The following is a 23,946-nucleotide window of genomic DNA, read 5'->3' on the forward strand; positions in this document are numbered from 1 at the left end:
TCACTCCTTTTCCAGAGCACAAGAACGTAAAGCATAGTTTCAGGTTGGCTATCAGTGACTACAGGCAACATTAGTTGCAACAGTTTCACATTAGATTCACCAAATGAACTTGTTCCTTCCATGTTGCTCTTGATCTTTCAGACATATCTTCAATTTTTTCCTTCATACTGTACACACATGCTGTCAGACCATTACAAAAGATCTGACCACAAACCTTTCTGGCTGGTAAGGCAGAAATACCTTTAATTAGTGTTTCCAGTTTGTCATTTCTAAGTTTATACATGGTTGTTACATTCTGGGGAACTAGATATGTCCCATAATATGCTGTATTATTTTCAGCATATTTTGAAATGTTTTCTTTGATTTACCTTCATTATGGGAAGAAGATCTTCTACTTTATGTACCTTTTCCAAAGCTTCTCGAACCTCCAATAGTCCTTTTGGATTATTAGCACTAGAAAAAGAAATGATCAAATATGGAGTCACAATGGTTGAACGTGTAACAATTCTGGAAATCCATCTAGCTTTAACTTAATTAGCCATACCAATGGTTAGTACAATGAGTTATTGAAAGGTATTTACTTCTTTTCTGAAAAGGAGTTTCTTCATACTTGACCACGTGGTCACCTATTCTAGCACAAGAGAGTCACTTTCTTCAAAAAGGATTTTCCACCCTAGATCATCTCAGCTTATTTTTTCAGTTTCAATCCTCAACTTCAAACTTCAAATTTATCTTATTTGTGGTTGGCCACTCTGGAACACTGAACAGTGCTTGTGTGTATGTGTGGGCAGGGGTTGTTGATGAGAGAAGACAGAAGAAAACTAGTTTTGTTAGAAATGCTCTTCCCAATGTTAGAAATGCTCTTCCCAAAATGAGTGCATTTGTGCAGCCTCAAATGTAACATATATATTACAGGTGCAGGCACAGATGGATAGTGAAGAAACCTATTGAACCAGCTCTCTAAAATTTATCACTGTACACAGATTTTAAGAATTGAAGTATATTTTAAAACCACTGCACAAACTGCTCTGGTTCAAGGTCAAAGGCTACTGGCTCAGCCTGAAAAAGCTTTCAATAGAAGGTAGACTTTTCAGTTAGGACAAAGCTTATGAATCAGTAGCTATCAGAAATGTTCTAAAACTTAAATGTTTTCAACTGTTAAAAAGCTTTTCTGTACTTTTATTTTTGGTATTCACATAGCACAAAGAATAATAGAATGTAATATTTAACAGAAGTTACCAGGCCAAAGAAAAATTAGAAGACCTAAGAGCTTCTTAATTTTTTTAAACTTTGTCAGAACATTGTTGCCACAAATAAGCCACAGGTTGGGAAGACATTTTACGCATAAGAGAGCGATCAAAGTTTGAAATTGATATAAACACCAATTTTAAGATTATCTACATTCTTCTGTTTAAGGTTCTACTACCATCTTCTGCTTGAGCACTCTACAAACCCATCTATATAACAGGTAGCAAAGATTTTCTGTTCTGATAAAACTACTTGCCAAACACCAGTTTTATATAAAATTGCTTTTCATATCTTCTATTTTTCCTTCTCCTCACTCCAAAAGGTGGGATTTATCACTCTATTAAAAAAATTAATCTCAATATCCAGAGGAAATTATAGTCTATTTTACCAGGAACTGTACTCCATTCTACCAGGGGGGAAGACATCTTTAATGAGTCATATTTTATAGAAAGAATTAAGACCCACTCATGCAAAAGCTGTGGGTAGAAATTTAATACCATTATTTAATTAGAAGTATACTATAACTGACAATATTTTTCCGATTAGGTTAAGTGGCAAATAATAGGATTTTGCATTTCTATTAGGAAGTATAACAGCTATAGACACTAAGAACACTAGAACATAGAATTACAGAAATGTCACTTGGACTTTCCGAAATTAATCACTATGTAAATTTCAAATCAGTATTACCAGGGGCGTGAAGCAGCAGGCAGGGAGAAGTGAAAAAAAAAATCAAAAGCTTACCCATGATAAACAAGGATCCTATCTTTGATAAAATGCAGAATTTTCTCGAAGTACTCCAGGTACCGCATGTTAATGACCTGGCCCCTACAAAACAAAAGAAAAGTTTCTCTTTAAAGTCCTGTTTTTCAACCCAACATTCCAGGGCTAAGGCAAACATTGTTCATTAAAATTTGACAATATTTTATCCACAGATGCTCTTAGATCAAAGTAAAGAATTAGAGTTTTTTTCTGAAATGGCAAATTGCCCATCCACAACTTTGGACATAGATTCCCAATTGAGCTTGCAAAAATTCATGTATTATTGGTACAGTTGTTCTCAGATAAACTGCATTTCATGGGTATTCTCCCATTTTTAGTATATCCATTATCTATATGATAATTATCTATTGTAATAGGACAGAATTTTCTCAGACAGTTGTTTAGACTAGTAGAAATTGCAGAGCTGAGAGAATTATCAGTGTGCACACTGATTTACTTTGAGAACCAACATTCCCCATTTTACTTATTTGTGAACAGATGTGTTAATATGCTCTAACATAGTTTTCCATGTACAGTTTTCACACTTCCAGGTACAGTTTTCTTTACTCACCTGAGCACCTACTTACTGAAGTAATTTTGCTTTGACTCCTAACAGGAGTAGTAACTGTTGAATAAGGAAACAAGTTGTTTTGCCCCCATAGAACACAAAGAAAAATTATAAATAAAAACCTGATAAAAACCTGCTAGTATTATAACCACTCTGAGAGGAAAAATTACATACCATTATTGCATTTGTAGGAGTCCTTCCTCTTCTCCCAGTCTACAAAACAAGATTTTATAAAGCAAACGTTATCGCTCTCTGAGGAAGCAAAACCACTGTCAATCACAGGAAGGTGTACACACCTAGCTTTTATTCACTCTGAGTAAGTGATTTTGGCAGCTTAACTCCCTGTCTCACTCCACCACCTCTCACTTCAGCAGGCCTGGTCTCAGAGTAATTGCAGAATCGGTCTTTAAAAACCCGAACAGAATTAGAACACATACATAATCTGCACATAGGAAAGGGAGGGAGAGATAGAAAGAGGATAGAAAGGATGAAGATAAATATCTGTGCATAATTTGCCCTTGTTGTACGTCCCATCATTTTCCATCTGTATAAAAAAAAATCTGTACAACAGGCAGAAGCATGTCAGAATAAGGAACTGGATTTTCATTAAGTGGCATCTTGGAAAATGCATCCAAACCAGACCTATCATTCCATAAGGCTACCACCTAGAAGCAGCAGTACTGAGAAAAGACTTTTAGTGGGTGGTCAGCTTTAATTTCTGTATATTACCACTTTCTCCTTGTTGAACAAGCACTACTACCAAAACTTCAAAAGCAGCACTCTTCTAGAGAGCGTCTTTACTTTTTTTTTTTTTTTTTTTTTTTTGTAAGAACACTGAGTGTATCATTAATGTTTAGCTGATCCCAAATCCTTGTTTTGCCTATGGAAATAATTCAAACTTTCAAGAACATTCACTCTAATTTAAATAAAACTTGGTAACTTTAATCATTTGCCAGAAAAGAGATCAGCCAGAGTTGTGCTTGTGTATAGACCCACAAAGTAGCAGCAATAGCCAATATATTTGTATCTTAAGATTGTTAAGATCTGGAAGTCCATTAAACAGAGTGAAGTACAAGACTTCTCTAATACCCTCTATTAAAAGCTCTTCAAATGAAAACAAAACTGTTTTCTGACACTCTTCAATCACTGTTACCATTCTGGAAAATAATTTTGAATTCAGAACTCACTGAATGCTAGTGCCTCCACATGTAAACATTTTTTTTTCCAAAAATCATTCAACAATAGTGGACTGTAAATGCAAAGAATTCTGAGGTAAAGAAAAAGCATACGCTAAAAGATATCTAATCCAAGTATTTTTGCACACAGAAACTACTGGTGTACAATTTATATCAAACAAGCAAGAGACAGCATGAGCTCAGCCTGACTACATCTGTCATGAATACTAAAACAATGAAAGGAAGTTCCACTTTTCAAATCGTTCAGTGGCTAGCTAGTTTAAAACATTACTCCTCTACGCTCTCCACTATCCCTCCTAGAGCTACCCAGCCCTAATTTTTGCCAAATAAACTACACAGATGCATGGCAAAACAGTAATACTAAATGTTATGTGCAGTAAGACACTGACTCAGCACAGCTGAAGAAATGGTAGTTACCAGTATGAACTACACGGAACTACACCCAGTACTTGCAGTTATATTTCTTCCAAGACAACGTATGCCATTAGCCAGAATGTCAAAACATTACTAAGTTCATATTCTACTAAGTATTATTTGAGCTTCTGTCAGTAGGGCCCATAACAAATTAGAAAGTCAGGAACAGTTAACTATCCTATTCCCTTGGAACAAAGAACAAAAGGCTGGTGTTCTATTGTTAGATAAAATCGTTTTATTAGAGAAAGTCATTTTTATTAGACTTGTTCTAATACTTTCATGTCTTTCTTGTGCTGGGGGCCCTAGAGCTGAAAGCAGTACTCCAGATGGGGGTGAGCCCCATGTGAAGTCATCAGGAGGGAATCCAAAAGCAGAAACAAATCACTATGGGAAGCTAACCAAGGAAAACAGCTATTACTTGGGGTGCAGAATCATCAAACAAGTATTGCTTCCTAGAATCAAAAAGGATGCAGTCAGCAGCCAGTACTGAACCATGATCAACTCTTAAGGCTGCTTCAAATCTAGTGTTCCCTCTAAAAAAGCCCCTAAATGGTTAACTCCCTGATAATCATTAATTTGCTGTCAAAAAATGCACAACCAAAATGCTGATGAGATCTCCAAAAGTCAAGGCTGATCCAAAACCAAAAGATTAAAACTGCAGGCCTATCATTCTCAAAGTTCATAATGCTTATTTTAAATTTCTACAGAACCACCACAATAACTGGAACAGTAAATTGTCAGTTTTGTTTTCCTATCAGCAGAGCAATTAAATGCAATTATTAAATGCAATGAGAAAAGCAATTACTGTGCTTTGCTCAATGAAAAACAGTTGCTGACAGAGATCTTGAACAAGGGTGCACTCTTCAGAATATGCTTTCAGCATAGTAATCAAGTGTTGTTATATTAATGTCCTTGCATTCTGCCACCTTAGACTACCTAAGAATTAAGTTTTCCCCTCTCCCATTTTAAAATAAAAACAGACAGAAACAGATGAAGTATGGAAGACACCCTTGTCTCAAAGAATAGATTGTTGTGATTTCAGCTGAAGCCTACGTGTGTAGAGAGGAATGCAGTAAAGATGGACAGAGTTTGGAGCCCAAATGTAACACTTGACTTGAGGGAAGACAGAAGCCTAAGCCTAAGAGTGTCCAATAATGAGTACATCCCTGAAGGGTAACCACCAATTGCAATTTGGAGTTTAAAACTACATTGCCATCGCTCTTTAAAGTAAAGGGGAGCCTTGTAGAATGGTAGGACAAGCATGGAGGAATTATCAGTAGTGATCATCATTTGTGAACATCAGAATATCACTTTTTTACTTTAAAATTCTTGAGAAGGCTTTGCTTCCTTGTCTTGCTTTTTCCAAGCACATTCTCAAAAAAAGGAAGAAGTAGATATGAAAGCAGAATGACAGATCAAAGATTCAATACTTCCCATAGTGGGGGAGAAAAAAAAAAAAAAAAAAAAAAAAAAGATGTAATCTGGCTACATATTTAGTTACAAACACTCTGCTCCTGTGATTGACAGTGATGTTGCCACATTGCCACATTGAGTCTCTCACACTTCTACCACTTTGTGGGAGGTAGCACTACCTTGAGTGCAATACTGAGTCTTGCAGAATGGGAGAAGATGGAACGTACAACAGTGGTTCAATCTTTAATTTGAGCTTTGTTTGAAAATGCACCTATTACCTTTGATGGGTTACTTATTTTGTCACCTTTGCTTTAATTTGGCCTACTTTGAGAACAACTAAAGAAACTGTTTTCTCCCTATTATAAATTGGGAATAAAGGCAATAAGACAGCTCTGTTTCATTATAATTGCCACTGTCTTCAAGAAATATCATCTGCAGTAATAACAGCTGTGATTAACTTTACCTTAAATGTAAAAAAAAAAAAAAAAAAAAAAGATCATTTGGGAATTAACAACAGTATGTAAAAATATGCACCTTCCAGGTACTACTTTTTATCTTGCTGTAACTCAGTTGTACAGTTGAAATCCAGGAGGAAGAGAAAATGTCATCAGTGAAAAATAAGAGTGCACAATAAATAAATATTCCAATAGAAAATAAAAAATACACATTAAAGTAAATAATATAGTATTGGACACATATGTCCTTAACATGCATGCTGTTTCATGAACAACCAGTAAGTTTTGGTACAGTGTCTTAGTGTGCGTGAAAAAGCTGTTTGGCAAAACTCTCATACCTGATTAAATTAATGTGATTATTAAAACCTCTGCTAAGGCTTCGGGCAGGCATTTGGTCCAACCAAAGCACAGGCTGGTCAGGGTCTGCTATCCTACAAAGACAAAGGACGTTAACATTGGCACGTTTCACTCCATGTAATATTTCTAATTGAACTTTGTTCTCTCACACAACTTTTCGCAAAAGCTAGAATTCAGAAATCACAAAAAATGCTTTTTGTTTTTTTTAAAGAAATGTACATAGGGTTTTCATAAGAAAAGAATTTATAAGCGTTTTATGTAGCTAGAGGTTGGCTCACAAAAAGTAAGGGTTTCAAACAAAGTTGCAATATGTCCTATGGTCTTTCAAAGCTTTGCATCAACCAGAAAATGTAATTCCCAACCCTTCCCTTCTTTTTAAAGGGGGAAAGCAGAGTATTTTCAGAAGTGCACTCCTTGTACCTAAAGCATCCTCTTATTTTATCAGAATACTTACTTACAGAATGGTAGCTAGTATTAATTTTCGCCTCGTTTTAAATTCCATAGTGCAAAAATGAGGCTGCTTGCTTCTTGTGTCTTCAATTTAATAAATTAATAACAGCAGCACAGGCAGTGAAAACAGAGGTTTTCCTAGTGCTGTTGATATACTTCAAACACCTTTTTGGCAGATCTATTTTTAAGGAGTGGCTATCAGTCTGATTATTACTAATAATTGGCTCATTATATCTCACTGATCTGCACAAGAACTATTAACACTAGCGTTACTTTATTTCTCCCTCACCCTCTTGTTTGTTTCACCTACCTGGTTTAGCCTTTTATTAGAACATAGACTCTTTGCAACACAACTGTTTTTTACTTTAGAAAAGTAAGTATAATAGGGACTCCACTGCGGCCCCTAGCTGCTACTATCATATAAACAAAGAAAATTAGTTACCCTACAGTAATTGGGATTCTTCAGTCAAACGTGCCTACAATTATTCCATTTTAGGGTACATAAAACAAAAGAAAAATCTGATTCTCATTGCCAACAGAACCCATTAAATCCACAAACAAGTATGTCTTCCTGCTGATAAAGGTATACACGATTCCTCCTATGACAGCCTTCACTTGCTCTAGGGAAGAATTTTTTGCATCAGAATTGCTCACCTTAAGTATTAATGAGTTCAGTATCAGTGATGCATTAAGAAAAATAAATCCCCACACAACATAAGACCTAAAAATGTGGGCAAGTCTAATACCAGGTCCTCTGAATCACCTCTGCCTTAACTGCTTGGAAGGTTGTGGGAATTTTCATGTCAAAATTGAATACTGTGTCTGCAGCAGGGAGCTTGACGTTGCACAGTATGTTAGTTTATAATGCACAGGTGTTAACTAAGGAGAGATTTGAGATTTTTAAGAACCAAAAACCTATAAAGAATTAAACCAATACAAGTGAGGTGACTGCTGTATTTTGTCTTTCTGGACTCAAAAAAAAAAAAAAAAAAAATCAAACACGCCTCATTCCTTCTTGCTCTTCACAGATGTTACTGCCAGAATAACAGCGGAAAAATGCTGCCTCATTCTACGATTCTACAACTCTGAGTACGTTATTGGTCACCTCTGACTCAATAAAATGCACAAGCCACAGAAAACTATGACAGACTGGGAAACTATTCTGGATGATTGCTTTGCACTTGTTTTACTCTTACATTTTTTCTTATGAACCTTCAACTAGCTCTTGCTGTTGACAGGATGCAAAGTTATATTGACCACTGGTCTTAGCTATAGAGTCCAAGATAGTAACTTTTCTTACTGAGGAACCTGATGAGATGAGACCAATCTGATCATCGTTACATGGCTATATTACTGCATTTTTTGTGAATTATTTCACATGAATTAATCACACAAAAAATAAAAAGTTCAAATGTTGAGTATTTCAGCTGACAAGACTGTCACAGACTGCTGTTAAACGTCTGTTGCCTTCAAGCCCAGCAGTTTCAGAAACAATACTATGACAACTTCTGCTCAATCAAGTGGACTGCATTTGAAACAAAACTAGAGCAATCCTTTCGCCAAACCTATCAATCTCCAGATGGGAAAGCAAGACGTTCCAAAAGGCTGTTCAGAAAGGCAAAGGAGTATTTTTCTAATAACTTCATAGATTAAAAATGTAACAAAAAAATGAATTTATTCAAATAAATAATTATTTATGCAAAAAATGTTCTTGGTAGTTGTACACTAATGAAAAAAAACATCATTGATATTTACAATGGCAAGAGATAATCAGATTCAGGTCTCCAGCAATCAGTTTGTGCAATTTTTCCACAGAGATGGGGTAGAAAAAACAAGTAAACATTAAAAAAAAAAAGTTTTCAGGACTATTTAAAATATATTCTGTAGAACTTTTTTTAAAAAAAAAAAAAAAAAAGTATTTCTACATCTGAGAACAGTTTAATGTGAAAGTAATTGAAAATTAATAGAAGATATAATAAGGTATTCAAAAACCACACATTATTTGGTTCGGTCTTAATTACCTTTGAATGATCTATTTGTGTTTACCTACCAAGACACTCATCCATCCTCTCCACATTAGCAACACACTTTTGCTTTAGTCTACTCTTTTTCAATGAAGAAAGTAAAAAAAAAAAAAACCACCACCACCAACAAAATGAAACAGCACACCAAGTAAAGAATTCCTCTAACTCCAGAATGCCTCAGTCTGAGCTCTTTGTTTAGATTACTTATTGTTATGCAGCCCTTTATGGAATGCATTGGATTTTTCACAAATATATGCACAAAGATACATTCAAGTATATAGGCTAAGATTGACTCCCTTTAGCTTATTCAACTGTTTCTAGCACAGAAATAACAATTGTTCTACCTGTTCAGACTACAGCCCTTTGGTTAACTGAAGCATGCACCATTATTACAACTTAAGGCTTGTTTTCTCTCTTATCATTACCTTCGCCACTTCACAGCAATATCAAACATATCCCTCCACTGCATCAGTCTGGTTTTCCCATTCATCCGAACTTTTGAGTTTGCCCACGTCCGCTGCACAGCTTGCATTACTTCTAAAGTAGCCAATCCCATTGCTGGGAGGAGGAGGAGAGAAGGGCAAACAACAAAAACAGAAAAGCAATCAGAACCACACACTTCTTTTTGTACAGACAGGAAAACTGAAGCAGGGAAGTGATGTATTTACAGAAAAAAATGCCCATATCATTAAAAACTGGGAGATCATCTTTTCCAGGAAATTTGCTGATATAATTATTATTTTCATTTTAACTTTTTATATAAATATTCAAAATGAGTAGAGCTTAAGACCAATTTGCAGGTAGTAAAGGCATGGCATTAAATTGTAACCACATTAATTTTTTAATTCTCAAGTTGAGAGCTTTTTCAGTATACCTCTATGTATTCTTTTATTTGGAAGAAATCCTGGTGTCTCATACTGCATCATGGAACCCAGATGATCAGCTACACATATGAGTTCTTGCACATCAGTCTTATAGCTTTCAAAATTCTGAAATAACACATCTCTTACAGAGGAGAAAAACATACATCAGACATAACTTGGCAACATAGGTCTTGGAAGTTATAAAACAATTTGTTCGTCTGGTAATCCATACTGTTCATGTGGGAAATACTCAAAAACTGACTTTTTGACACTCGTTTCTTTTCCCACCTCACTAAATATACACAGTATACGGCAGTTACACTATCTCAAATCAAATCCTCATTCTACTCATCTTATTATTATCAAAAACTATTTCATCTTCAGACTTTCTCATAGTAATTGGCGCTAAAAGTTAACCAATAACACACCTTCTTGAAATGCCACGCTTACCTGAGGAACCTCAACACTAAGTAAGGAAAGAATACATATAGAAACTGGAAGTCTTATTCTGCAAATTATCCCTTAACTCTGTAAAAGCTTCTTGCATATATGGAATAGAATCCATCTTTTTAACACAAAAGCCATATATTTTTAACTCAGCATTATTTTTACACAGAGGAATTAAGTGAGAATGTATCTAGAAATTCATTTACATCAGGAGAAACTGCTATCCTTCCTTTAAGTGCACATTTCTGAAGACTAGTCTAATAAATCCCGTGCTCTGTTAGCTGATATTATGCTGCCCCTAAAATATTGGTTATCTAAATTATTCTGGAGAATATTCTTCCTAGTGAAACCCATCTGTTATTAACAAATCTACTTAACAGTTGAGAAATTACACCTCTAACAAAAATAAAATAAAAAATAAAATAAAATAAAATAAAATAAAATAAAATAAAATAAAACTTAACACATAGCAAGAAACTAGTAAGGGTGCTACATAGCATTGCACTCAGCATCTCACACTTTTCAATGCCTTAACACTGATTGCAAAGAAAACAAAATAGAACAGTAAATCATTAAAGCTGTATGATGTGAAATAATATTGCTTATGTGAAAATCAAACTGAAAAAAAGTCATTGTAAGTATCGTTCTTCCTCTTTTATGAACTGAATCAACTCCAGTTGCTACAGTTTTCGAAAGAACCTACACTCACTGGATTTCCACAGTATAAGTGCCTCAGAATAACATTTTTAAAAGTCAAGCAGAAAAAAAAGCATTGTGAGTAGGCTTAAAAAAAATAAAATTGCTCACTTTATATGTGGCTGTAACCCTGGCTGTTCTTCATAATTTTCTATAAGAAAAGGAAGATTTTTGGCCCAGTGGTCCTTGAAATTTCCAGGAAGATCTATATCAATATTATACTCTGTAAGAGGGGTATCCAAATGTGCATGCAAGTATCTAGAATACTCTGGAGGAAAGAAATAAAATTAAATACTGTTCGCATGATTTTTCTACTTCTGTAATTATATAAGATCAGAAAACAGATTATACATTTGTCGGTTATCCAACATAACTTAAATAAGGTATTACTCTTCAATAATCAAGTTTTGTTATTAGCTAATTTCCAAGACAGGCATAAGCCTACTTCAGCTAAGTACCACTTTACCATTTCACAGAAATATGCATCAGGTTTACGGTGCCGACTTTTAACTGCATGAACAAACAAGTGTGTACATTTTCTGGATGACACACTCTATCGTGCTCCTCAGGATGTACAATGTTTCCTTAAAACTGACATAATTATAACCACACTTGCACTTTCAGGGTTCTTACAGGATTTAAAGTGAAAAAAATCAACTCACCTCGGAGATATTTCACTTTCAGATATTCTGGACTGGCTTTCTGGCCTGGTAGTGGATCATTTAACATAACTTTAGTCTGAGCTTTTATGCCTTCATAAAACTGTCCCATTGCAACATGGCTGAGTCCTTTCATATACTGGCATACTTCATTGTATGGTTCTAGCTGTAGACACCTCTAGAAGGTTAAAGGAATAAAGCATTCACAAATCAAGAAACAGAGAATGAGAATCTTCAAATAAGCTAACCTGTTTTGTCAGAAGGCCTTCCCTACTGAAAAGATTTACTGATTATTAAGAAGCACTTTCCACCAAAGTTTTCTTTCAAATTCTTCCTGGCACTTAGATTGCTAGCAAAGAAAAGTACTTCTAGCTTTACTAAAGAAAAGGAATTGCCAGTGCAAATATGCTTTTGATCACACTAATTGTTATGAAAGTAGACTGTGTTTGCACTAATGATAACAGGTTTAGTTTCATGAGTTGAATTAAACTAGAAAAAAAACAGTCATTACATTAATGTGATTTTCTTGACTAGTTCAACATATGGATTGAAGAAATGGTGTGATATCTTCATTAGTTCATGCATTAGTACACTTCATTATTTTAGTCAAATATTTACTGTATGTTAAACACATAGCAAACTGATATTCATTCATTTAAACAATGCTCTGATTCTTTTTCTAACAATTACATCTCTTTAGAGGAACATTTCTGTCTTAAAAGTTAAATCATCCTTTCAATTATACCAGTATCTACAAACTGTGTTCTACAAGAGGAATACATAATGACTAAGGAAGTGTTCTCCTTAGAATAAGCACAGTCGCATTCAAAGGGGATATAGTCATGTCCACATCTCATTTCAATTATTGTTTTAAAAGCGAATGTTAACCACATGTCTATATCATTATTGTTCTGCCTGCAAAATGAGGCTGTTACTTAATGTCCATGGAAAGAGGCAAGATTTTATTTACCTAAAGAATTATGTACTTTTTTTCCCTAAGGTCAGTGGCTTCCTACATAGCATGAGTTGTTTCAAAACACGGAAAATGCCTCAGAAATTATTGTTCAAAAAAATGGAACTTTGTATGCATATTTTAAGCTTAAAATTACAAAGAAGACTAAATTCTTTCTTCCCCCAGGTACAAATAAACATTTAAGTTTCAACCCAAAGTAAAATATTAGCTAGAACACAATTACCAGTTTCAAAAAACTGATAAATCATTTCAACCAGAGCATGATAAGGAATTCATAAAGTAGAGGAAGTATCTTAGTTTTAGCCAAATTTCATTTTTAATTCTAAACTCCAAGGTTTTAATAAATCTTTTATGACAGACTTAAACTGTATTTAAATTCAAATGCACATTCTTATTAGCATTCAGAATGTAAAACTTGGAATTTGTCTTTTTTTAAAACAATTCTTGTATACTCATTTTTGTTAAAATATTTTGATTTCTTATTTAAAGTGGGTCTTACACTACATACCTTAAAATTCTTCAGTGCTTCATCTAAGCTACCATGATGATAAAGCATCATTCCTTTGAGCTGTAATGTCTGAACGTGATTTTGATTTAGCAGCAAAGCCTTCTGGAAGCTCTCTGTAGCAGCATCGAAGTTGCCAAGTTCCCTAGGGAATTCCATAAAGTATAAAGTGAAAAATACATGGTGACAGCAAATTTACTTGTTAAAAGTTGTTTTCATGTGTCCACAGGGGATATCATCAAAATGGAATGCAATACTAATAGGAAATTTCTTCAGCAAAAGCAGTAATTCTCTAACTGTTCTTTGGTGGTATTAACAGCTGCATAGTTTTTTACTAGCTGAAATGTGTACTCTAATATGCAATGCCACAAGACCACAAAAATTTTCCACAATTCTATATGGACATAAACCATTAAAAAAAATAATTTAAGTATGGGTTTCAGAACCTAACAGAACCAAAATTTCCAAAAAATGCATTCTTAGAGAATGCAATCTCTGACAGGTCTTTTAACTTTTTATGTAAACACTATTTAATATACAAAATACTTAAAATGTTGAATAAGAAAGCACGTGGTGTTTGGAAGATGAAACTAAAAACATACTAACAAATGTAGTGACTTACTCCATGGTCAGGACAGCTTTTAGTTTCTCTGTGTCTGTTTTTACTATCCAGAATAAATAAAAATAGAAATAGTACACAAGTAATTTTTTCCTCAAATATTTGTCCAGGAGACTGATTTTTAAAATTTAAGATCTTGAAGTTCTTTCTAGGTCAAGTTACATTACCTGAAATTAATCCAAACTAGCAATGCCAGAAAAGACTAACAACATTAACTAGTTTTAAGTACATTTGCCAAAAAGAATTTGTAGACAGATCAGTGATTAACCACAGCTCTTCTGTTTCAAGCACATGCACGAACACAAAAGTCACTAGACTCAAAGCAGAAATTAAATAAAATGCCATAACTGATGTTGTGCAGAAGGACAAATCGGAGACTCAGAATTGCCTACTTCCACTATAAAAAAAAAAATCTTTAAAAGATTTTTTTTAAGCACCATATTTGAAATGTAGAAGAAAGAAGGTGTGAACTTAAAATATGTAATTTTAGAAAGAAAGAAGCATCCGTCAGCTGAAGTTAACCAAGGGCTGTCCTGGAGAACTTAGGTATTATTTCTGCCTCTCATAACACCTGTGTGTTTATGGGAAAGTATTTCAGACTTTCCTAGTTGGCCACTAGTTATAGCCCCCTCTGTTATTAAACAATATTCCATTCATCTTCTGGTTGTTGGCTGAGATTCCTTATCTCACTGCTGAGCATTTTAGATGAGCCAACAGTAATTGTGCTTTGCATATTAAGTGTAATAAAACAAAAAACAAGCAAAACAAGAAATGAAGTTTCTTTTACATTCCTTCTGCCATTATTTCCTGAGGACCAGAGAACTTTGAGTGTGGTGGACAGTGAAAGGGGAGAAAAGCAACATACTTCAGCTGATTGGAATGCTCTGAGTTAGTGACTTTTGCTTTGTAAGACAACAATCCACTGCAAAATGAAACTTTAAAAAGCTTGTTTCCCCCTCATCCCCATCCCTCAAAGTAAAACTTCTTCAGACTGAAGTTTCTTGGACACAGGATAGAAAAGATGAGAGAGAGAAAGTCTCACATCCAAACACAAAACAATAGAGTTAAAGGATTTATTGGAAATGTAAAAAGGCACCTACCCACATTCCAGGCTAAATTACTGACAATTCATTAGCACCTGAAAAGTATTCACACACCACAGTAACAAATACCACAGAAAAACTTATGGGGAAACTAACCATTATATTGAGTTCAGAACGCAGAGACTGTAATAAGGCAGAAGTCCCCAAAGCTAATAATAAAAAATTAATGTAATAAATGTAATTCACTGCTTTCAGTAAATATTGCATGTTCCGTATGCTGAAGGAAGCATACAGCCTGAAGAGAACATGACCACATAACTAAAATCTGTATGAAATGCTTGTGTACCATCCCTACCCCATTTAACCCTTGATAAACAGAATATGCTTATGCTGCAACAGCATTTCTGCCGCAGATCAGTACTTTCCAAAAATAGTAATGTAAAATATGAAATAGAAAGTTGACAAGACACAGCAAGTTGGGAAAAGAACTACAATGTGCAGAGATACTCAGTTGATGACTATGTTATGTTCCCATCTTACTGATACCTGCCATTCACCTAGCCTTTGATCTACAGCTGCCGAGGACTGAATTAAAACTACAGAGCAAACCTGAAAATTTGTCTTGAACACATGCTCACGTAGCCATACTGGCCACAGGATCTATCAAGGACACATATGATTCTGCATGGTTTTGTAACAAATGTGTGAAACTTAGGACTGCATTTTAAAGAAGACAATCACATAGAAGAAGTTTAAAACTATTTCTGAATGTCCTTACCTGTAGGCTTGTCCCAGACTTTTATATGCATCTATGAAGTCTGCTTTCTGCTTCAGAGCTTCTTTGAAAGATTCAATGGCTTCCTATAGAGAGATAACAACAAAAAAGTTTGTCACTTACTACCTCCGTACCATTTTAGCACCAATAGTTACTTGCCATGAATTTAGTTATTCATCAGAACTTTGTAAGAAACTTAAGTTACTTGTACAGAGTTAGTATAAATCCTGTCAAGATTCTTATTTAGAATAGGCATCAAATATATTCTGAGTACTATCTACTAGAAGCACCAAAATACTTATTGAACAAAAATATAAGATAGTCATCTACCATTACTGACCGTCTTGTATACTCTAGATAAGTTTTAGATGCCGGAAGATTATCCCCAAAAGCAATGTCTTTTCACTCAAAAATTAACACCCCCCCCAAAAATTAATACCCTCTCAAACTGAGCCAAAGCTCAATTTCCAGCAAGCCTAGTAAAACCTAAGAGGTGACCTGTACAGCCTTGCTTTAAGAACCACTCCTGACAGTAATTTATTAGAGGATAAACAGGAGTAGAGGTATGTTTGGAAATGCAGAGCCACTCAGTAACAATCTCTCAGAAACAGAGTATTAGAGAGGGATGAAAGGGCTGTAATGGGTAAGATACTTCCTCCAGGAAAAAAAAAAACGGGGTAGAGGAAAGCATAGAATTGTGTCGATTTGCAAATCTGAAAAAAGAAAGCATTGTTCCCATCTTGAAGATTGAGGCATTATTTACTTTTGTCAGTTATATTTCCACGTTCACTTTCTGGGCTTTTGGCTGTCTACATCAAAAACCAGAAATTCAATCCAACTATTATTTGCAAGTACCTCACTTGACTGAGATAAGATACAGACAGTAAGTTCAGTGACATCCTGGAGTTCTCACCTTGTACAGTGAGTGTGTGTGTGTGAGGGGAAAATACCAGCATGGATACAAAAAGGGTAGTGATAAACTATGAAAGATACTGGGCTGAAACCCAGGAGTTCTGGGTTGTCTCCTGGTTCTGTCAGGCTTTCTTCATACAACCTTTACTGAATTCCAAGCTGTTAGTAAAGGCAAAAAAAAAAATCCACTTTCTTGAAATTTAAGAATCACAGTTATATCTTTGCATCTCAAATTGGTTTCAGTTGATTGAAAAAGGAAACAACTTCTCTGCTCATTTTAGAATCTGAGGGAACAATTATGTCCCCCCTATTTCTCTATGAGCACTTCAGAATCAACTTATATCACAGGCACTGATGTAGGGTTCTCTATTCCTGGTTTCTTTGAATAATAGCTTGATTCTAGCTCATTCAAGAAAGAATCTAATATTATTTTCCTCTTCATCCCTTTCCCATTCACAGGCTCCTCTAAGGAGTCTCCATTTCATGAAAAAAAAAAAAGTTTAATACAACCATGCAGATCTTAGCAGAGATGCAAAACACAAACATCTTTGAAAGCACTACATAAACACATCATCAGTTATGACTGATTTACCAACGGCCATCAAGACCAGCAGTACTTATATGTCATATTATGAAGCATTACATTGTTAGAATTGGACTAAAAGCATTTTCATTTTGCTTTTACTCCTTTGCCTTAAAGTTTTTATGTGAGAGAAATATGTATGCCAACACCAAATGAGATTTCTACAACTATTTTTTGGAAATAACCTCAAATAGAGAATTGTTATTTAACATAACTTTACCTTCAAGAGTCCTCTGTGAAAAAAGGTTAAGCCTTTATAAAGCATAGCTATAGGCTGATTTTTGTTCAGTTCCAGTGAGTGCTGAAAATCTTCGTGGGCTGTTGCATAATCCTGTGATAAAGTAGATTTTAGATGACAGAAGAAACACTATACAAATAAAGAGTAATATATATTTGTATTTCCATAAAGTTAAACTACAGAATTTTCTTTGATATATGAAGTTACCCTCAGGGCCAAACAGCAATGATTGTAAACTGCCACTCAGAATATCAACAAATAAGGAATGAATAATACACTTTCAACTTTTTCAGTGAGTGCTGTAATAAAACAAAGTAAAGGGAAAAAAAGACTAGACACAGAGACAGATCAGAGCAAAGTGAGCTGTCAGCTACTAGAATTCAGACAATCTTTAATGTCAAATGAGTAACTTATCTTCAAAGTGTAAGAAAATCAACACAAACTGATTACATAACAAAACAGGATATTAGTTTTGTTTTTTAAGCATATATAGTAGCTACTGTGGTGGCCATACCTTTTCCTGTTTAGACTAGTATTTAATAATACTCCTTAAATGCAATTGGAGGTTATAAATCAAATTCTTTATCCATATCCTATTCCTCAAACACACACAATAATTGGAGACAAGCACGCAAGGTAAACCATGTAGTTGCCCTCTGCTTCTCTGCATTAAATAGAAACGCAGATGAAATCCTTGAATAATATCTTTGAACTGCTGGAAAGTTAAATACGTTAAAAACAAGGCTTCCCCCCCTCTGCTTAAATAGTAAAGATGGTCTTGAACAAAAGTAGCAATTGGTATAAAAAACACACAAGAAAATGCCAAACAAAAACCCAGCAACACCCACACAACCAGAACCAAACAGAACCACCCAAATCCACTAACCTCAGATATGAAGTACAGGGTGCCTCTATGCCTGTAAAGCCGTGCCGATGGCTGTAGCTGAATAGCTTTGGTGAGGTCAGATAATGCTTCACTTATTCGTCCTAGAGGGGACAGTATCTAAGAGACCCAACGAAAACATCGGTTTAGAGCATGCAGGCTGAATGGATTAGTTTTAGAAATATGAGAATTATTCTTTTTCATGTTCAGCTGTAACAGAATAACTATATTTTTTAGAACAGGACAGAAAATTCTCCTTTTTCGAAGCTCTTATGAAATAGAAAATCTGAAAGCATCTTTCCCTTGAAATACCAGTGTACTTTCAACCATCATCATTTTTAGGAACTTAATATTTTGAACAGAAACAAGACAACCAAAGCAAAATACTGTATTTCAAAGTAATTCCAACATACTCAACAGAAAACGTAATTAAAACCTTCTCAAACCTCTTCAGTTTAGGCAAAGTATTCCCCCCAACCAAAATTTGCCCATTTCCCAATTATATGAATGCTTTTCATATTTTTAGATCAAGATTACTAAAAAAAAAAAACATATTTATAAATATTTTATATTTTATAAATAATTGTACACTTAAACATAATATATGCTATACTATTGTCTATAGTAATTCCATTCCATGTATGTTTAATTTTAAAAGTAAACGTTCCAGAAATTACATGGAAAATTATACTTGAAAACACTGTGCAATTGCAACAACTTCCAAATACCTGAAAAGACAGAAAAAAATACTCACTTCTGCTCGTTGTTCAAATACTTCAGGATGATCTGGTTCTAGACTAATTACCCTACTGAGCTCAAAAAGAGCAAGTTCAGCATTTTTCACATCCTGAAAAGGAGAGAAATAAGCAAGGTAAACAACTGTGTGTACTTACAGTAATACATTCTGAGCGATGAAGAACAATTCATTTGGCTAAGACTCTGAAAATGCATTGATTTACATTAAATGCCCTTCACACCTCCGCTAACAACATTAAGATGCGGCATGCTACAAATAGCTGAAAAACACCTATTTGCTATAAGAAAATGAACTCTGCTTGTAAACATCAATTTTGTGTTGCCTCTCTAATAACTTATTCTTGGCAGCAAAGCTGGCTCAAGTTCACACACAAACTCCAACACACATGCACACGCACACACACGCACACCAGTGCGTTCATCAATACCATTTATAACCCGATCTGAGGAGTTCTGGCATTCAGTTTATGGCATCAGTGTCTTGTCTAAGTTTTTAGATTTTCCTCAATAAGCTGTAGGATGGGAGCACATACTTCACCTACAAAAACATGGTTACTTAGCAAGCTGCTATATAACCAGTTTTAACATGCTAAACACCATCTTAGTGTCTCAAAAGAGGTGTTGACAGAAACCTCATTTTTTGAAGCGAAACTGTAGCAACATCTAACAAAACTCGGGAAAAAAATCAGACTGGTGTTAAAAATATGCAAATACGAGGGACTTTAAGCTCCTGTCGGCACCACTAAAGAATTAAAGATCCTGCACAAGAGACATTTTCAAGAAGTTATTCAACTCTTGTTCCCTCTAGAATACTAAGAGACCACTCAATCATGAGTTAACGGGCTACATAAACTATATCTATTTTAAAACTTATTTTTGCTCAGGAAAATTTTGAGCAGTCAGCTCTAAGTAATTTAACTTGAAATGTATTAATTTGTTCAATAAGATTTGAAGAAGCATGTCTGTCAAGAAGCAATATAAAGCCTACTGGACTGCAAGAGCTGACGATTTTCCATGCTGAAATAAAAGACCTTTTTTATTTCCAAATACAGACCAGATACAAAGATAAATTCTGTGGGGCTTCAGAAACCTGCATTTTAGAAGACACTGCTCGTTATCTTATCTGATAACTCTTTCAAGTAGCTGTAGATCCCAGCGCTAAGCATTACAATTCACCGCTTACAACTGTTCCTATACTCTCCTTTGGCATCCTTGCTTCATGTTGCTTTACTTTCACAGTCCCACAAAGAACACACCCATGGGCTGAGCAGCATGGTCCACTAGATCACTAGGTTACAGAGCACCTACCAAGGGAAGGACATGGGACACTTCTGCATCGCCTATAGCAGGAGAGCATGAGTTTACAACTTGATAGGTACATACCGTTCGATCTAAGCTCCTCCTGTAAAAGGCCTTCTTATAGGTTAGTTTCAAATAATTCAGTCACCTATAACTTTAAATAATCATCCACTTACATGGAGTCCTTTTTTTCCATATGCTATCCCTCGTCCATAGATTGCGCTAACCAGCTCCGGTTCTTCCTGTTAGATTAAAAACAAATGTAGTAATCGCTTAAAAAATACGCATCTTTCTTCAATAAATGTTTAATTCTTGTTGCTATCAACTAGCAAGCAATGAACAACCACAGCTGCCAGGCAAAGATATCACATGGATTGTATTACACCCTATACTTTCATATGGTCACAACCTTCCAGTTTAATATACTGGAATTAGTGGGCAGGATTTGTCTGGAAAAAGAGCTAAACATCTCCAACAAATCTGATGGGAGAGAAGAGACTTCATATGAGAAATGCTACCCACAGCATTTTTAACACTATTTTATAGCAAAAGCACTCAACAGTGAGATACAGAAAAGTTTCATGTATACTTTTTATTCCTTTCTTCTTGTTGTATTTATGATTTTTATAACACAAGAGGGAAGGAGTTTAGACTCTGAGAGGTTCTATTAGTTAAACAACATCTTGTGCAATAAAATGTAATCCGGCCATGGCTTCCCACCCAAATATGAAGAACTACAGCTGCAGAGCTGGTTTTCTTGGCACAACTTTTCTAGGCAGTTAGGGGTTCCCTGAAATCCAGTCAGAAATTGCCAATTTAAATACCTGCAACCAGGTACGTAGCTGTGCTCATTTACCTGGGACAACTGCCAGGAAACAAATTACTGCATTGACTAAACAACAGATAAGTGGTGTAACCAATGCTGACAGTTTGCCAGACTTCAACTGATTCCAACTGTACACGTGCCAATGTCAAGTTCAGGTAACTTCCCTACTTTTAATATAATGACTAAGCATGAATGGTTTGTTCTGTTAAATGTTCCAATAATCATTTTAATAAGCGTATTTAAGATTGTCTTACGGAAGACAGAGTGAATGATCTCAATGACTCTACATTCTTTGAGGCATCTAATCATGATATCATGATTTCAGCTGAAGTGTGTGCATTACAAATCTGCTCTATTACATGCACACTTTTCACAGTAACTTTCTATAGTTGAGATATCTCACTTATCTTCACCTTCTATTTTACCTTCTTACTCAAGAGAAGGCAGGAAGAGCTTTATAACTTAATTTTTAGAAGCAGGATTTTTCATTAGAAAAGTTAAATCATTCCTTACATTAGAAGCATACCAATGACAGATCTCTAAATAACTGGAAAAAGTTCTGATTCGTAGCTTGTTTGTCCTCTGATAAGTTCCCTATAATAATGTTGTTATTATTTTTAATAAAAACTATTATTTATAATAGTTTTGTTATTATACTTTCAATCAAAGTATGAGCCATATGCTACCTGAGTCAGAACATGCATGATACTTGCAGTACTACTTTACTACTTCCATTTGTGCACTACAACCAGTTTAGAAAAAAAGAAGGCACATACTTCTCATAGTCACAGGTTCTTGGCCATATAAACACAGTATTTTGATATCAGCTTTAGGTATTTTTTTTTTGTTTATTTGTTGGTTTTGTTGTTGTTGTGTTTGTTTTTGTTGTTGTTGTTTCAAAAGTGGTTACCCAGGTTCATAGAAGATTCTGAAGTCTTTACCTTGATCAGAAACAAATATCCTGAAGTATTAGCTAAGTTTTACTTACAAACTCATCACATGTTTACCACTGAAGAAGGATAAATCCATCATACAAAAGTATTATCACTAAGAATGCAAGGTGGAACTTGACACTAGCAGTAAGCGACCTCGCTCTGTTTTCTCCTGATGTTACTAGGAGCATCCTAACTGCAGCCCGTCTCCTCCCATACACAGCAAAATTAAATGATCTCAGTCTACACACTAAGACAGGAATTAAAGGAACTTCAATCTTGCACAAATCGGTTTCTGAAGATGCTTTTTTAAATCAAAACATCATAAAAAAATTATTCGTACAGATGAGAAAAATACTCACCAGCTAACCAAGATGTGAATCACCTGACTTTAAGAGCATGCTTATGCTTGGACAAAAAATAAATATCAGAGCTGTTATTCTCATTTTTAAACCCTTAATTCAATATGGTTTAGTAAAAGCCATAGGTTAGATCGGATAATTTCATAAAGTGATGTGTTTGTTTTTTTTTTTTTTTTTTCTTTTTTTCCCTTAAATACTACATTTAGCTTGAGGAGTCCAAAAAGAAAGCTTACCTGAAGCATTGTTGAAAATTGTCGTATGGCTTCATCATACAGGCCGTTGCCAATCAACACGTAAGCAATTGCTAACAAGAAATTACAAGCGTAAGTAAAACATCAAAAAACAGCTGGCTTCCTTCACACATACGTTTTACAATTTGGTTGCATTTACAGGAATATACATAATGTACATTCTAGGAACTTATATTAGTTGGTCAATTGTTTTCTAAACTGCCACTGAAATTGCCTTCTTCAACCATTACCTACCCTTTGTTAATTATTTCAGTTTGGATTATGCTCACCTGATTTTGGGTTTTGTCCCTCACCCCTCTCTTTTTTTGCAAGCAGTTTAAGAAAGAGTTCATGTTAGAAAGGTACCACGACCCTATTTGGTAGCCCTATGTGAACTCTCAACTGTAAGTGCGCTTGGCTAACACTGATAGTTTTTTGATACTCCTATTAGAAAGCATCTGATTTTATTTCTTTGCATACATTTTGCTAAACTTTAATAGCTCACATTTTTTTCGTTCACTTGAAGTACCTAGAAAAACAAAAGTGACTCTGTTGTTTATAAAACTGAGATTGAAAAACACAGAATCCTTACCCATTTTAAAACACAAAAAGTTTTAAAGTTCTTGTACCCTGCCTTTGGAGCAGAAGCTAAGTATTTGAAAAAGAAACAGACCACTGTTTTTAGTAACATGTTCCTGTAATCTTCACAGGATACAAAAATAGTCAAGTCACAAGACTGAAAAGCTGTGGTTGTGCTTATGCGACTGAAGTTCAGTTTTGACAGCTGAATACCTACAACATGCTTAATGAAACAATCTTTCACCGGTCTTAGCTCTGGACTAAGATCTGCCCACGCTGCCCACAAAAAGCAAGCATCTTGCAAACTAGAGCTATGAAAGGTAAAAAAAAACATTTCCCCCAGCAGTTCACATGAACAGCTGAGAGCAGAACTGGGCACTGGAATTTTACTTTTCCTCACTCTTATACTGAGTTTTAGCAGTCATCCAAGCAGAATGGATGAGGTCTATCAGCTTAATTATTTACTCAAACATAAACAGACAAATAAAGCCAATTAGAACACAAATATTTTTATAAGACACAGAGATTTTTCAGGCAGGCCACAATCTTCAGGCAGTGTCACTAAACTCTGTTCATTAAAGGAAGAAAAAAGATAAGTGAAAGAAGTGAGAAATGTGTTTAACCCAGAGACTCCTTAATTCTTGGAGCATTTATTTTACACAGAAGGAAGTGCATGTGCAATATAAGCTTTTTCCTCAATACATAAAAAGGTTCACTCTGTGCAGACACATAGCATAGCCACCAACTGAAAGAAAACAGGAAAAATCAAGGACAGTTTGAAGAGCTGTTGAGTTTTTGTCATTTCACTATCCTCCAAGCCTACAGGTTTCTTGGTATCATCTTTATGGTTCCAATCCCCGCACACAGAACAACCAGCAA

General features: G+C 35.0%; 1 protein-coding gene across 3 annotated transcripts in view; it reads right to left on the reverse strand.

The window, feature by feature from the left end:
* The window catches only part of TTC13 (tetratricopeptide repeat domain 13), a 38,363-nt gene that overhangs the window by 9,389 nt on the left and 5,028 nt on the right, over positions 1–23,946 (reverse strand). For 2 of the 3 annotated variants that reach the window (XM_084283709.1, XM_084283708.1), the window contains exons 4-17: positions 22,492–22,562; positions 20,315–20,380; positions 18,838–18,930; positions 18,087–18,203; positions 17,183–17,293; positions 15,471–15,553; positions 13,034–13,175; positions 11,556–11,730; positions 11,005–11,161; positions 9,762–9,892; positions 9,313–9,445; positions 6,395–6,487; positions 1,993–2,076; positions 369–453 (exon numbers count right to left, since the gene is read on the reverse strand). In XM_084283709.1, coding sequence (XP_084139835.1) covers positions 369–453; positions 1,993–2,076; positions 6,395–6,487; positions 9,313–9,445; positions 9,762–9,892; positions 11,005–11,161; positions 11,556–11,730; positions 13,034–13,175; positions 15,471–15,553; positions 17,183–17,293; positions 18,087–18,203; positions 18,838–18,930; positions 20,315–20,380; positions 22,492–22,562 — 1,541 coding nt within the window. The remainder of the gene's footprint in view (positions 1–368; positions 454–1,992; positions 2,077–6,394; positions 6,488–9,312; positions 9,446–9,761; positions 9,893–11,004; positions 11,162–11,555; positions 11,731–13,033; positions 13,176–15,470; positions 15,554–17,182; positions 17,294–18,086; positions 18,204–18,837; positions 18,931–20,314; positions 20,381–22,491; positions 22,563–23,946) is intronic. The other variant, XM_084283710.1, reaches the window with a different exon arrangement.

The sequence above is a fragment of the Netta rufina genome, assembly GCF_964035555.1.
Source record: "Netta rufina genome assembly, chromosome: 3".
NCBI lineage: Eukaryota > Metazoa > Chordata > Aves > Anseriformes > Anatidae > Netta > Netta rufina.